Raw genomic sequence first — 16,512 nt, 5'->3', positions numbered from 1 at the left:
CAGCATTGGTCACCGGGTTAAACACGTTAGTTATATAGGTATTAACTCCACGGTTCACCCAAACCCCAGTTGGGCTGTTATTCGGCAGGCGGCTGCTAGTTCTATGCCAAAAAAGTACCCGCATAAATCTAATAAATCTTGCAATAGGTAGATTTTAACAATCACATATTACACGAAATCGTACGTACTGTACGTGAAAGAACAAAAAGCTTCGTCATAATGGACTATTCCAAGTTGGGAATTTCGCAGGGGGAGCCATCTCCGAGCTGTGTGTAGACCTACTCATATTCATACTTTATATTACACATGCTTTTATATTACAAACAGCGATGGTGTACCTATTCTTCTGTTGTCAATATACATGACGTCAGCAATTACCACCCACTTGATTGAATGAGATGGATCATGACATGCTTTCATATTTATATTTAAACCCATACCCCCTGCTTACTCCTCACAACTCATGGAAGATGCCAGCTGAGCCGTCACACATCCATCAAGCCAAACGACGTACTGTGAATGTTACAATGATTTGACCAATCAGAGATTATCACACTGCACATCAAATATCAAGCAAAGTCCAAAAAGAAATCGACATATTCCAGTGGGACTCGAAGGTGAGATCGTACCGAAGGTTATTTTTGCGTTTTATTCTTATCCAGATTGTTGCTGTTTACTGACGTCGTTCTTTCAAAATTCATCGGTTTATTTTTCAATACAAGCAGGAGTGTTGGAGTTCCTTTAGGCAGCGAGTGACATTTTTTCAGATACAACTTTCTATCGCTGAAAATACGTTACAGAAATAGAAATAAGATGTTTGTACACTCGTCCACGTGCATGGAGTTATTTTTGCTTATTGTTTTCATTTTGCTATCCTTTCCGGATAGACAGTCAGTCGAAGCGCGTCGCCAAAAAGAAGGCTATAAAAAATGTCAGCCAGTTACTATCCCGATGTGCGAGAACTTGGAGTACGATATGACGACATTTCCAAATTTTCTCAAACACCAGAATCAGGAGGAAGCAGGCGCGGAAATCGCTCAGTTTTTACCGCTTGTAAATGTCGAATGTTCAGATGATTTGCGTTTGTTTCTGTGTATGATGTATGCTCCGCCCTGTATTCAAAACTTTGTCATTCCCCCATGTTTGAATCTTTGTGAGCAAGCCAGGTATGGATGTGAGGTCCTTATGAATAGATTTGGTTTTAGCTGGCCAGAGCAGCTCGATTGTGGTCAGTTCCAGGATGCAGGTCCGGATGTTCTATGCATAGACCGTAACAGGAGTACTGAGGCAGTTACAAAGTTACCATCGCCTGTCTTAACTACTACAATAGCCCCAGGTAAGGATTTTCAAGTTAATTACGCCTGTTTCCTATGATGTCATGATTTTTATTCATTCTACATAATAACAATAATGGGCGTTTTAACACAGCATTGTTTTAACACACAACACCTACTTAATCATCATCTGGTTGACAGCATCTTTACATTAACGATGGGTTAATTAGTCAATCGAACTACATTATTATATAGACCCTTCACGACGATTAATTTATACACTTAAATCTATCTTGAGTTATAAAGACAGATCGAATAGGCCTATGAGTGGAAATATATATGTATATATATATATACCTTCCTTTGATGATTATTGTATATATATATATATATATGTAGGTGTATATATATATATATATATATATATATATATTATTATATATATATATATATATACATATAGAGTCATCAAAGAATATAAAGGACATGATCAATGCCGGAGCCAGCTATTGGGACACCTGGGACAGTCCCACACAAATTTTCTATTGGGTCCACAAAAAATGTGTCCAATTTTTAAAAAATGGGTCCACTTTTTTAAAAATGCGTCCATATTTCTCATAATTTGCATAAAATGGGTCAACTTTTAAGAAATGTGTCCAGATTTTTTATATTGTTGCGTAAAATAGGTCAACTTTAAAAGAAGGTCCACATTTGAATTTACGCGTAAAGTGAGTCCACCCTGATGTTGTCCCGCACTATTTAAAAATCCTGGCTACGGCACTCATAATACATTATGTAGCATAGCTCTCAACGATTGTCCTATACACAAGTAAAGAAATTGGGTAATAAAATGCCTCTGACAGGATTCGAACCTGCGACCTCTCGCTGTCAAGGCGAACGTCATAACCATTATCCATAACCAGTCTTATGTATTATTAGTACACAAATATTTCAAAAATGATATGTAATCTATTTCATGAATAAATGCCACTGATGTCATTCATACACTGCCAACATCACTGCTAATTTGCGCATTCTTCCTCAGTGTGAATATATCTGAGTATGTACTGCAGGATCTTGTCGAGTAGAAAAATGTAATATCTAATTTTCTTGGTTTATCGATCATGAAAAATAGTACTTTCTATGTATTTTTTTTCCTACTGTATAAAGTAAGCCTACTAATTTTCATCCGCATAGCGACTCTTCTGTTTTCGGCAGTGAACGTACTTTCCCTGTATGATGCTTTGACATACGCGGATGCACTATTGATCTAATGGCCTAAGTAATAATTAAGTTGCCTTATCATATCCTTATCGTGGTTGTCGATAAATTCTGCCAATTTATTGAGATGCGCGTTTAATAGTCTTTTCTTTGTAGATATAATCTTCCGCGATTAAAATATCTATTAAAATATTTGACGTCAGTTAAACTTGTCGTTCGATTATTGCTTGCGACTTTACTCTCTGAATTGAGACAGGTTTTGTCCAGATGTCCGAAGCCTATTCGTCAGTAGTCGTTATATTTAATTTAGAATTCAAACTTTGTTTAAATCCGAAATTATATTGGGTCCCTATAGTTTTTTTAAAGGAAGTTTTTTGGGCATTGCCCATTCAGTGACCCCTGTTGCTTTGATCGTTTGGAGTATTACTCTAGCATTTAAGCATATGCGCATTTTATTACTTTCGAAAGCCAGGAAGTGTTAGCATTATACAGGTTGCTAAATTGGTGTCCTAATTAACCTGCTACGCATTTTATAAGTATAATGTGAAACCTACATTCACTTAAAATCAGGTCATGAACATAATTGGCCCATGGCACCAAAGAAGCATGATGAAATTAACAAGAGTCATCTAATGAAATCAAACATTCTTCCTTTACCTGTAGTCGTTTAAATAAACTTAATGTTATTTCGAGGGAACACTGAGAAATTACACGCACCTGTTGTCTAAATAGGTTTTAATAGTTCATGTCAACTTTGAGTGAATGCATGGTATTATTTTGCGTGTTTATCAAGGTTTTGACAGCATACACTGTAAATCTTGTAGGCCTAAAAAAAGTGAACCGAATTTAGTGTAAAGTTGGGTGTATACAAGATTGAACAATTTGATAAAATTTCAACATGGACAGGTATTTAGTTAAATATAAAAACGATAATTATTATTGATTGATAACAAAATTGAATTTAACTTCATCGATTAATTCCCATAAGCTGTGTCTGGTTACTCTGTGGTCAAAATCTAAAAAAATATCTATATCCCATCGGAGATCGTCATCTACTGTGCAACTTTTAAGTATTGAGATTGTATTCGCTTCCCTCATTTATATGCCCACTTGAAATCAAGTTTATACCGTTATAGGCCAACTGGTTGTGATTATTAAGTACAGTACCGGTACGGCATCGAGAAAATATATTTAAAAATATATCATATTGAGTATAGGCCTATTGTTTTTGTGTGTACAATGACCATTGCATTTCATTAATCTTTAAGAGAGATCTTCGCTTGATGCGGTAATCATTCTGGTGGGCGATACAACATTTTTGACTGGAATCCGATAGACCTACACTGCCACTGCAGATACAATTGCTATTAATAGCTCTATTATTGTGGTCTGATGTGTGTAAAATCGATATTATCTTGGCTAATTCTAATCCGCTACCGTCTTCATTGACTAATATTATCCGCGACACCTAGAAAGGATACAGATCACACGAGCCATCTAATTGGTCACATTTTGTGGTTTTTCTATCATCGCACACTGGAAGACAAGACAATTAATTTCATTCAGTCCTTCTTAGATTACTTATCAGCCTAATTATCGTAATTCAGGTAATTTCATGCCCCGTTGAATGACAAGCTGCTCTTAAGCTTCTGTTTAAATTAATTTTAATAGTTGAAAGGCAATAGCCACCTTAAAAGTAACTGAATTACAGTTTGCGCATCGCAGCTCAGTAAGGATACCGATATTCTTAGAAGGAAGACTACTGTGTTTTATTTAGACTCTAAAATAAATACAATCGTATTGTAGCGACTCTATGCTGGTGTTAAATTGTTTTAAACATTTCGAAGGAGTAATTGTCTGTAAGGAGCCAAAATTGTCAGTGTTTTTTTTTTTTCAATTTAAAATATATCCTTGCGATCCTTTGTTTCATTTACGACTCGTTTAGAGGCCTATCTATTTAATCGTTTGCATTTTCATCGGTCAATTAAGGTCCCCTGGTTCTTTTTTTTAATTTGTTCACGCTATGAAGAAATTAGTTTACATGAAGAAAAGGTTTGTCGTTCGTGTGAAACGTCCTATCGTCGAGTAAACTATTTCATCATTCGTTCGTTACTAATACTAAGAAGCGGTGAGTATTTTCTCGCAGTATCACCTTCAGACAACGTCTCTCGGGGATGTATTGAGGCGAATAATGGGGTAAAATTTCATTAACAATGTCGAATGTTGACACAATTTTCAAGGCGGAAAGCAAACAACCCCGAAAACTAACTCGTTTCAATATTAGACAGTACTTTTAAATGCGATCTGTTGGTACGACGATTTACTCGGTATTCATAGACTTCAAAGAAAAGACCGCTCGAAGGTGATACATTAAGCTGTGTGCCTAAGGGGGAAAGACCTATCGACGATTGTTTCAGGTGATAACATCATCTGGTGTAGTTCCCTTTGCGTCCATAATACTTTTTGCCCATTAACTTAAAATAATGTATTAGTAAAAATACTGCCTAGTCTGACAAAGAACACAATTGCAGCGTTTTTTCTAAACATTTTGGGCCAAAAAACGTTATTTCGGTTCGTTTGTTCATACTTCTGCTGCTTTTATGAAATGATGAACTCATAAGATTGAGAATTGTAGATCCTATCGTTTTTAGCTGTCGGTTATTCGCAGTAGACAGATCTTGAATTCTGGTGTATTATTACTGCCTCCCTGGTTTGCTTAGTGTTCAATTTATTTTTTTGTTTATTTGTCATCCTCGATATCCTGACAATGTTTGAAAAGGCGGACACGGTACTTAAACACAAAAGTCTAAACTATTATTTTACCTCCATGGTTTGACGTATGATAAGCCTAAATTAATAGCTCTGTGGCATTTTTGCTAAGATATTTAATGTCGCATTTCTTGTAGAAATGTCTAGTTACGTCATTTCAGACGTCGACGAGCGTTTAAAAAAAATCCGTTACATTGCCAAACAGAAAATGTCAATGGTTAAGCGGTATACGTGGTACCGGTAATAACATAAATTCGCCTGTTGGGTGGCCGTGAAAATTATTCCGTACTAACCTATGAATGTCATACAATACAGTAAATATAAACGCGAAATATGCGTCATATGCGCAGTAATATGCGTCAGTTAAGCATGGAGCTAGGATTTCCATAATATAACGAACTTATCATTATTTGTGGTCCTCATTACCAACGTAATAATACAATTACAAGCAAATAAAAAAAAATATGATTGCGGTAGAAAATGTCACTTCCATTTAATTTAAACTCAAAATACTGTTCATTAGATTTTTAGAGATGTTTTCTAGCATTTTTTATATTCTCTTAATCCACACAGTGTGGGCTAACAAGACTCAGGTGAAAAAAAAATGATCGGCGCATGCGCTATGTATACCAACTTAGGTTGATGGACAGGATGAGGAAAGCTGTGAAGAGAACTTGCTGTCCATCAAAATAAGAAATGCAATACAAATTGACACATGCTCAGTAGAATATTACTACCACCAACACCGGTGTTGTATTTCCAATAATTCCAAAGCTGTCCAAATTATACAATATACCACGAATATGACACAGCTCCACGCAAACCTACCTTGCACTGCAGTCGAGGCTCTGTATTCTACATTAAACATGGGTGTCTTTTATTGAAGATATGAAATATTATATAAAATTAATAAATATTTTTTGTCAAAATTGTGTCAGTTGATAAGATAGGCTTAATACTAATGTAGGCATAATCGTGTCCACAAACGCGACCCTTCGAATACCTTACAAATCCTATTAGTTTATTAGCAATTTCGATATTTCATATTTTGATAAAACGTAGGGGCTATCTAGTTGTTTCTAATACTAATTCATTTGCTAATCGTGTTTATCCTCATGTTGCCATAGACCCATAAATCTCGATGCTATGAAAGCTTGTGCCGTTTGATATGCTGAACAACTTATAAATGAAAATAAATAGGCCCTATTTGATTGTTAGTGTTTGCTTTCAATTAATTTTTTTTAAAAACATTTTTTAATTGCTTAATTGATTTCGTTAGTTTGGTAGGTTGTAGCAAGTTTTTGTAGCAAGTCTCTAAATCAGTGAAAAACTTAGCCTATGTTCATTGGAAATTAATAGGCCGGCCTATTTTACAAAATGTTGTTTTCTTGGCAATAATTATAATGCTTTCTTACTTTCAGTGCCAAAAGATGATATGACTAGTTGTTACGAATCTAGTGTTGTTAAAAGCGAAGAGATTCTTTCAGAGTTTTGCAAAGCGCATTTCGGTAAGTCTTCTGTTTATAGCACTTGGAGTTGAGTGGGACGCACTAACCCTACTACACTTCTTTTTATTTATAAGAACCAGTAACATTTTGCCCATACTCAGTGTACTTATTTTTTTGGCCGATTTCAGTCTAAACATTTTCTTATTCTTTTCTTATTTTTACATACTTTTCAAACATAGTTATTACTTTACTGTATTATAGAGGGTATTACATAGTAACACCTACCGGTACTAAAAATAAGGTACAGATAGATTTGTTAGTTTTCTGTTGAAAAAAAAATAAATGCCTCATTTTACCTCAGCCTCAATTTCAGCCTCGGTGTCCTTATAAAAATGTGTTCTCCATGCTTGGACAAAACACGGAAAGATAACGCATTGAGTGACATGTGTTTACCTATGGTCCACTTGCCACATGTTGCGATAATGCCCAGTAACGGAAATGTCCACGCAGGTCGAGATTTTTTTTGTTGATTGATGTTCGGTGATTTATTAGTTATTATTTCTATCTGCACCAGCTCTATAAACTACAGTCAATCAGAGAATACATCAACTATGAATTGCCACAAAAACATAATGATTATGCACTTCCGTTTTGCTTACATTATCTAGCCTGCATATAATTTGTTAAAGAATTATTTATGCCCTAACAGTACACTGGTAGCTTACCTTGTGGCTCACACCTATCAAATTTAAACAGTAGGGCGTGGTGCTCGAGTATGTAAATGTTGCCAAGCTTGCAATACACTTCACTGCCGTGAGAAAATTAATTAGTATAATAGCGCCCTCAATTGTCGTAGCATCAAAATACATTATTTAAGCTTTCAAGGAAGTATTGCCAATAGTCCTAATTACCTCTTGATGTTTTTACACGTTTGAATCCCGATTACACTGGGTGATCTTATCAAATAATACTCTAGAATTTAACAAAATCACGATCAATTTCCTTCGACCCACTTTAAATTTAAAACGTTTAAGCATTCTCTAGAAAATGGTTGCTCCAATGCCTATTGATATGCCTACACACACTGCGCAGGCCGCAGGAGCGTTTTCGATATCTCCCGAGTTCAAACCATGGTTCAAACTCAGTGTCAAACGGGGCTAGATTTTTCATATTTACCGCAAGTTTAATTGAGGTCCTAACTGTCTTATGTATTAAAGTCTGTTGACAGGTAGAAAACAAAGCAAACTTGTCAGGAAGTCGTCTGCTGATCATAAGCGACTGTCAGTGTTTATTACCGAACAACGATTGACAATGATTCTATCTCAGCAGCAACATGTCTAATATTTGTATAAGCCTATTATTTAGCAGTTATTTTTTAAAATCTCAATTGCTTTGTAATTTAATATGTACTTTGTCTGAAATAAAAGGAATTGATTGACTCGATAATATTTATTAATCTCGGGTAAACCGACATTAAAAACTGAATCTGAGTCATTTTTTTTAAAGATCATCGGAGGAGGGCGGAATAAAAATTAAAATAGATTTTGTTTTCTTATTTAGCAAATAGTTTTGACGGAGGATAGGCCTAATATAAAAATAACATATTGGTAAATTTATTGGTAAATTTAAAATTTCAAATTTATATAATTAGGAAGAAATAGTCCTATATACCTTATCTATGGAGATTTCAAGGCAGCGAAGGGCATGATAAAAATTAAAAAAAACTTTTTTTTTCTGAAATTTTCATTTTTTTGTGGAAGCTGGTGCGCTAATTGGCCAAAAATAAAATTTTATTTTTATTCGAATTCATCAATATTTGCAGTCGGCGGGTTCGTTAAACAAGTTATAAAAAAAGTCTCGCCTTATGTAGGAAATTATATCGCTTTCTATCGATTGCATGCCTACCACCGATGTTTGAGATGAATTTGCTAAATTTATGAAACATCCTGGTTTGGGAAAACGAAAGTCACTTAAACAGTTTATTTAAAATGAACACAACAGGATTAGAGCGTCAAGCTAAATAAAAGTACCGTAACAAATTTTAGTTCGGTTTATAAAGTTACGTCCATCCTGAAGATTACAGGGCACCATGATCAACTTAAAGCACACGATAAAGAGAAGTGAAATCACTCTGAGATTGAAATTGCTTAAAAATTAAAAACAAAATTAGAACAAATTGAGACCGAGGTAAAATGTCAAATGAGGTTTTTATAAAAAAAAAAAAAAAACAACCCCCCCCCAACCAAAAAAAAAACCAAACAAGAACAGCCTGGGCAAACTTTTACTGGTTCTTTTAAAAGTGTATCATACTAAACCCAAAGAAGCGTTCGTCAGTTCAGTTTTTCGTTTATTGATAATCCCGATTGATGCGATATATTTTTGTTTGTGAGCTGGTAATACTAGTATAGTAGCCTTTGCTTATGGTATATTTGCTTTCCTTGATGACATTATAAATTGAATTAAATTTTTAAAAAAAATTTCAAAGAGTTTGCAAAAGTATGTCCGCATTAGATTAATGGATCTCTTTATGGATGCCGAGTTTTAGGCGATGGTGTGTTGTTACTTTTATTGAGGGTTTCTTTAAAATGTTAAATGTTTAATTGTCTCCGGTTTTAACTGCTGTAATTTTTGTGGATTTAGCATTCTGATATTTTTAAAATTTTCAGTCATGAAGATACGCCTGGAGACCATTACAAGTACAGTTCAGGAGACAACGTACTCGGCCAACGAAAGAAAACGCGAGATATATAAACGAGACGGCCTGAAGAAGCGTGATTTGAAGGCGATGATTTTCCATATGCTAGATATGGTAGCTCCTGAATGTTGTAACATTTTGAAACCAGGCGAAGAGTATCTTATTTTCGGATACAAGGATAACAAAAGGCTGGTTATTAGTTCTGTACACGCGTGGTCACGATCAAGAACATTCAGGCACACGACTAGGAAATTCGTGGACATCGACTGTTGATCAAATCGAATGATAGGCTCTTCACTTCACCACCACTACTTTACCTTGTCTATCTTCCAGATTTGTGCGGCAGGGTGCTGCCGTCACATCAGCACGAATTCACTTCCTTTTACCCCAATGTGCTGTGGACAAAATGCCAAGGACAGGTTGATGAATTATTATTTTTTGTGCCCCAAATTAATTGTATAGTATTAGATACTTCTTAATGTTATATTCGCACAAAGGTGTTTGGTAAACCTGTGCATAAATATAGAGCCCTTATTGACACACGCTGTTTAATTCATAGCTTATTCGACATTTTTTCTTTATCTGGTTTAATTAATGGAGTTTTACATATCGTAACAAAATTAGAATGTGAACATTGGGATATAGAATAGGCCTTTGGGTGTTGATTAAATTAAAACCTATACAAATTTTATTGAAATATCTTCAATGGGTAAAATATATAAATAGAAACTCAACTTATTGAAAAGCAATCGTAAGATAAGTGAGGGCGCTATGCATTTTTATTTATTGTACAAACATGGAGCATCAAAATTGTTTCAAAGTTTAACTAGATTTGATTGATCTTTCGTTGACCTTCTTATGTACACATTATAAGGTTTACAAATCATGGCTGGAATAGTCAAGACGTTATTTAAATGTGAATTTAAAATTCTAGATTATTTTATTCTAGAATGTAATATTTATATAGTTGATAATAAAATGAAAACAAATTTGAGTAACGGGCAAAGGAGCACATATCATGGCTGATGCTAGGCCGTTGTATTCATTTATTTTGGGTTGACATTTTCAGACTTTTGCAAAACGGTATCCTACTTTTTGTACTGAGAAAATGAAAAGGCAAACTATATCTCGTCCTCAAAGGTGAAATAACCACACCGACCAAGAGAGGTCTTACTCCCAAATTACATTTGGAGGGTTCCCGTTTGAATGGTCTAGTTATGTTAGATAAGGTGTATATTGTATATTTAATTTTTGAACAAAGTAGGGATAAAATATTAAGATAAGGCCTATATATATGAGAGTATGTTGTTTGCAAAAATAGTTTTCCAAAGTATTGAAGTGCGCCCTTAAGTTGGTTTATAATTGCCATATTGTTTACGTCATGATATAATACTTTTTAAAATATTCTATTTTAGATTATGATTTTAATTTGAAGAAATTGATTGTGATATCTATGTTTAATAGCTACCCAATGAATATCAATGGTGTCCCAAAATAATTTAAAAATTCACTATCATCCGGCAACCATTCCAAATATTTTACATGAATTATTGTCCCAAAAGTTATTTTCCAGATTGTTTTGACCAAATAGACGTATTAATTATGATTTAATCTTACAAAGTTGAATATTTAATAAGGTTTGCTTGTATTTTGTAATCAGCAATTCGATATAAATTATATGTTCCGTACATGTCGTAATTCGTTATCACGTTCTTTATTTTTTGTTTTTCACATTTTATTATTACGCCTATTAATATTATTATAATTTAATATTAAGAAGCATTTATTAAGCGCCTTTATAGTTATTAAAGCGCTGTACTCTATATTAAAAACTATTTTTTACGGTAAATATACAACAATAAATATAAAGGTTCGTATTATTATACTACACCATTGAATTATTTCCTACATCTTTTTCCGATTGGCGATAAAGTTGAAACAATGAAAAGCAGTGTATAAAAAAGATGTGAATCAAGCAAGCTCGATTATAAAATTACTCTTTAGTTTTTTGAAACAATGCACACAGGAGGCTAAAAACTATTTTAGTGACAGGAGCCGCAATACGTAGAATATCATTAGAGGACCCGGCAAAGTTTGAGTACACTATCAGCACAGACGTGTTCATCATCATCATCATCATCATCGTCATCGTCACCATCATCATCATCATCATTATCATCATCATCATCATCATCTTCATCACCATTCTTATTATCATTATGGATCATAATTTATTGCCTATTTAAGTTAGCATGGCCTAGATTATCAGACATATTAATATTTTTGTAGAATAATTCAATCATGTATTAAAATGGACATGAAAGGAATACCGATAACATCAAAAGAAGCAGCATTTAATATACTTGCCTTTCTAGTCTGTTGCATGCGTACAATCCAGGGTAGAGACTGTTGCAATTCGCACAGTTTCAATCTCATGGTTTGTGGACATTTTGAATATAACTATTGTCAACCCAAGAGACCGCCTTCTCTCTTTTCCGCCTTCGTGAAGATTATCATTTCGTCTTACTATTTGTGAGTAGTAATGGTAATGGCTGTGTACTTGATAGCGTAAATTACTGGAACTGTCTCTATGTGCTTGAAAAGTCTTGAAAGAACAAAAACCTAAACCGAGAAATATCATAAGACTAACAAAAGGAAACAACCGAAGAGGTGGATTGGATTTCTTATTGTTTATTTCTTGTATTAGGCCTACTTGATTTAATTCCAATGCTTCCTGTAAATCATTACTCATGTAAATAATAATAATAATAATAATAATAATAATGATGATGATGATGATGATGATGATGATGATGATGATGATGATGATGATGATGATGATGATGATGATGATGATGATGATGAGGATGATGATGATGATGGTGACGATGACGATGACGATGATGATGATTATGATGGTGGTGGTAGTGATAATAATAACTAGAGCACACTCTTTACATTATGTTTTAGTATTAATATTTATTCATAAAATACCGTAATCGAAGCAAGGTCTATATCAAATTTTTTCAGAAGGTTATATATGACTTAACATTTAAATATTGCAAGTTTTAAATGTTTTTCCTTTTATATGGTGAAAAAACATAATATCCGTATTCAAGTTCAACACCGTTCTGCTTTTGAGAATACATTTTCAAACTATCATTTACCACTTCTTAAAGCATCATCTTTTAAGCCTAGTAGTTTCTTAAATCTCTTTAATTAATAGGCCTAAGTAAAATACCAACAGCATGGTCACTCGCTCCAAACAAATTTCCCTGATCGGTCAAGACGATTATAGGTTCCAGGTCAGTACGAAATTGCACTCTCAGACTTAAGTTCGAAAATAATTTATTTCCTGATTTTATTTTTAATTATACAAAAAATTCACTTCTCCCCTTAGTCATATAATACCAACCATATAGGCCTATGTAGGCCTACTGATTCGTGTAAATGTTTCATTCATGGTAAAAGGGGTACAGGACAGTGCAAGTCGGTACTTCGTTTGTAGAGATGATGATATGTCTTTAATGAGGTCTTCTAACTTTGATTATTCAGAAAATCATATTGTACCGGAAATTGGAAACAATAGGATAGGAAGTAGAGTAGTACGGTGGCAGCGATATACAGCATATCATCTGTTTATAATAGCTTAACACTTTATCACAGCCTTTCCGCCAGCGTCAGATTTGGAGGCTTTTGAAGTGAAAACTTGTAGTATTGCACAATAACGACATACATTACTATGGGGTTCGAAGAATATCTATGTATCCATCGAAGGTGGGTCGAGTTGTTTGCGGGCATCTGGATGTTTCAACTAACACTAGCATTATCCCAGGATTTGCCACATGATACAATAGGCCTACCAGTACTACAAGGTTTTGGTGGTACATACGGAAGCACTGGTAGTACGAAGCGGCAATGTGAAGACATTACAATTCCACTTTGTCAAAAACTTTCATACAACATGACAGTGTTTCCAAATTTACTGAATCAAAACCAAGAAGATGCTGGTATGGAAGCTCAACAGTTCTTTCCTCTCATCAAAATCGGATGCTCAACTGATTTTATATTTTTTGTGTGTTCACTGTATGCACCTCCTTGTACTGTTGTTGAAATCCCGATACCGCCTTGCAAGTCGCTTTGCCAGAATGCTAAAAATGGATGCGAACCTCTCATGATCCGACATGGATTTATTTGGCCCACAAAATTTAATTGTGATCTGTTCCCTGAAGACGATTCTAACGTTATGTGTATAGGCAGGTACGCCAACAGAACGGAACTTGCTACAACGGCCACATACCCTTCAGCAGCTACAACCCTAATAGAAACTGACATAGGCCTATCATATGGTAATTATCAATATTTTATTACATGGTATAGCAGTGTTCCTATTTTGTGTTGGTTTATAGTAGCTTATATATAAATATAAATATAAATATAAATATAAATATATATATAATTACAATGTATATGTACGCCAATTTGACCTCATAGTTCAGTTTAATGAGTAGCAAAATTGTAATTGGAGGGTTTTTGAGCAAAGGCGTATCTGCAAGAGAATGTGGTGAGGGCTAGAAAACGTGGTTGTTGACGTGCTTAGGCCCTACCACTTACGTACACGTACACCTATCCTATAAAGTTGATTGATTGAATATGTTTTGTCTCAGTGCAGAAGAAAAGGCGTTTCCAACTTCTGCGTATGTAAATCTCTGGTTCTAAACCCTTTTCATTTCTAAATCTAAATGCTTCAAAATGATTAGACATTTTAAAATTGAATTTCTAAACTAATATTTAATCCGAATATTTAAATATTCTAAACGCCTTTCAAATTATGCTCTCTTTTTCGTACTGATTAAAAAAAAACTTTAGATGTTTTATTAATAAGTAAAATGTTATAATTATTGTAAGCATTTGTTTTCTGTCAAAGACTCCCCCTCTGGACAAGGATTTTACTTTTTGAATGTCCCTGTTCTTTCGTTGCTGTTCTGTAAATGTTAATATTTTGAGACAAATAAATGAAATAAAAAAAAAATAAATGAAAATAATTTTACCTAAATCTGAATAGGCCTATTAGAAGTTAACATTTTCCGGTAACCAAAAAAGAAACGTCTTCCTCGTATGGTACTGCCTGTTGCCGCCAACTACGTTCTATGACGTCTTCCAACGAACTGTATTTAGTTTATAGATAGTGTACAGGAAATATTAGAAACAGTAGCAGGCAGGGTGTAGTCACAGCGACATAGGCCTACATGACATTCGGCTTGTAAGTTTGGACTTAAACTTCGAACAATAGCATTAGATATTTTGAAGCTGATAGCTTGGTCGGGGTAAAATAACAACCACTCACTATGTGCTGCCAAGAAAATAACTCGAAAAACCGAAGGTTGGTAAATCCACCCTCTGTTTTAACTTTGTCGATTCTGCTGTTAAATACAGTTGCTGCTGTTAAAGACAGCTATGAGAAGGCGCGATGTGAAGCTATTACAATTCCACTTTGTCGCCAGCTTCCGTACAACACTACAGTATTTCCAAATCTGCTAAATCAAAACCAAGAAGATGCTGGCTTGGAAGTACATCAATTTTATCCTCTCGTCAAAGTGGAATGCTCGTTGGATTTGAAATATTTTTTGTGTTCTCTGTATGTGCCTCCTTGCACTATGGTTGATTTCCCTATACCGCCATGCAAGTCATTTTGCCAAAGTGCTAAAAATGGATGTGAAGCTCTTATGAACAGATTTGGATTTCAGTGGCCAGATAAACTTGATTGCAATTTATTTCCCGAACAAGGTCCTGGTATTTTATGTTTAGGGAGGAATTTCACTGCAACGGAACCCCCCACAACGGAACCCGCCACAACTTCCGAATCTCCGCAGAGTATTGTTACAGCAGTCATGCAAACTGAAGAAACACATGGTAAATGTTTCGATCTTTATGATTACTAAAAATTTATGTAACACTGTAACTTAGTAGTAGAACGATTAAACAGAAATTAACATCTGTTTGGTTATGTTGTTCCTGATGAAGTGCGAACGGCAAATTTCGATACTGGACAATCTTTGCATGTTAATAGCAATCATAATCTTCATTTTTTGCTTTTTTTCATCTGCAGTAGAAATAAAACAGTAAAGCATGGATTTATTCATAATCCATAGTTTCCTCAAATGGAGATGCCATACAACGAATATTTTGTGTTGTGTTTGAAAATACTCTTAACTCAACACGGGTACAGATTGTGACCATCTCCGCCTTAGATTAGGCTTTGCATCTGCCTACTTAATTCCAGTGTTAAATTTTATTCTCCTATAAATCTATAAATGCTATGGCAAAAATCCAGGAAAATCCCAATCCACTTTTGTCTCAGATTTTTTTTTTTAATAATAAAAGCATATTGTTCTGTCATGTCGTAGTGCAATAATGTTAGGGTCAATCCAGCTTCACCAATCAACACCTTAGATTTGCGTAAAATCTTCGAAATTATATCCACGGTTTTTATAATAGTTCAGTAGGAAACGATAGGGTATTTTTAGTGTGAAGCTCACAAGTTCAAAGAGTATAATTGCGTTTTTTAAGTACACATCAGCGTGACCACTCACAATTTTTGATATACCCAATGACTGGGTCGAAATTACCCAAGATTCAGCCAAAATTGCCAAAAATTACCCAAGCTTCCTGAAAATGCATTAAAATTCGAAAAATACGTGTTTTTGGCATGTATAGTTTCCCTTTTAGTTCAATTTATAAACCATTTTTTATTGTAATTGTTTGTGTTAATTTTTAAAATTAATATTCATGAGGCGATAATACAGATAGAAAAATACGCCCTCAGTGTTATCAGTGTAGATCAGTGATCAAGTTTTATTATGTAATGAATGGCAACGCAAGTCACAAATAAACAATTCTGAACCCATGTTTATAGCAATTAACAGTCAATTAACAATGTTATGTGCACTTCGTTGAGTTTTGCTTACTTGAATGGACTGAAATATACTTTGTTACTTCTTAATTTTTCCTCTATGACAAAAATATTTAATTTTCTTAGTAAAAAAAAATACCAAAGGATTTGAAAGGAATACCCAAGAACCCAAGACCAAGTCAAAATACCCAA

The 16,512-nt window shown here is 34.4% G+C and overlaps 3 protein-coding genes across 3 annotated transcripts in view; all 3 read left to right on the top strand.

The window, feature by feature from the left end:
- Positions 1-435: 435 nt before the first annotated feature.
- LOC117114308 (frizzled-7-A-like) lies at positions 436-11,751 on the top strand. The gene is made up of 3 exons (XM_033257945.1): positions 436-1,336; positions 6,686-6,772; positions 9,379-11,751. The coding sequence occupies exons 1-3, from the start codon at positions 814-816 to the stop codon at positions 9,678-9,680; spliced, it is 912 nt and encodes a 303-aa protein (XP_033113836.1). The 5' UTR covers positions 436-813; the 3' UTR covers positions 9,681-11,751.
- Positions 11,752-13,149: 1,398 nt separating this feature from the next.
- Positions 13,150-14,112, top strand: LOC117114262 (frizzled-7-like). Its single transcript, XM_033257867.1, has 2 exons — positions 13,150-13,756; positions 14,075-14,112. Exons 1-2 carry the CDS (start codon positions 13,150-13,152, stop codon positions 14,110-14,112), a joined length of 645 nt encoding a protein of 214 aa, XP_033113758.1.
- A 492-nt stretch (positions 14,113-14,604) lies between these two features.
- Positions 14,605-16,512, top strand: part of LOC117114261 (frizzled-7-B-like) — a 14,159-nt gene continuing 12,251 nt past the window's right edge. The window contains exon 1 of the mRNA XM_033257866.1: positions 14,605-15,320. Coding sequence (XP_033113757.1) covers positions 14,756-15,320 — 565 coding nt within the window. The 5' untranslated portion in view covers positions 14,605-14,755. The remainder of the gene's footprint in view (positions 15,321-16,512) is intronic.

The sequence above is a fragment of the Anneissia japonica genome, unplaced genomic scaffold (assembly GCF_011630105.1).
Source record: "Anneissia japonica isolate Jap-2015-1 unplaced genomic scaffold, ASM1163010v1 scaffold2994_len2133135_cov197, whole genome shotgun sequence".
In the NCBI taxonomy this organism is placed as follows: Eukaryota; Metazoa; Echinodermata; class Crinoidea; order Comatulida; family Comatulidae; genus Anneissia; species Anneissia japonica.
The sequence above is the reverse complement of the archived record's forward strand: the minus strand, read 5'-3'. Positions and strand labels throughout refer to the sequence as shown.

Bases quoted from the DNA above. Each gene is read 5' to 3' on its own strand.
- LOC117114308 (XM_033257945.1), top strand. From the start codon at position 814: ATGTTTGTACACTCGTCCACGTGCATGGAGTTATTTTTGCTTATTGTT. The intron at 1,337-6,685 runs GTAAGGATTTTC...TCTTACTTTCAG, and splicing joins AACTACTACAATAGCCCCAG to TGCCAAAAGATGATATGACT. The intron at 6,773-9,378 runs GTAAGTCTTCTG...TAAAATTTTCAG, and splicing joins GTTTTGCAAAGCGCATTTCG to TCATGAAGATACGCCTGGAG.
- LOC117114262 (XM_033257867.1), top strand. From the start codon at position 13,150: ATGGGGTTCGAAGAATATCTATGTATCCATCGAAGGTGGGTCGAGTTG. The intron at 13,757-14,074 runs GTAATTATCAAT...GTTTTGTCTCAG, and splicing joins TGACATAGGCCTATCATATG to TGCAGAAGAAAAGGCGTTTC.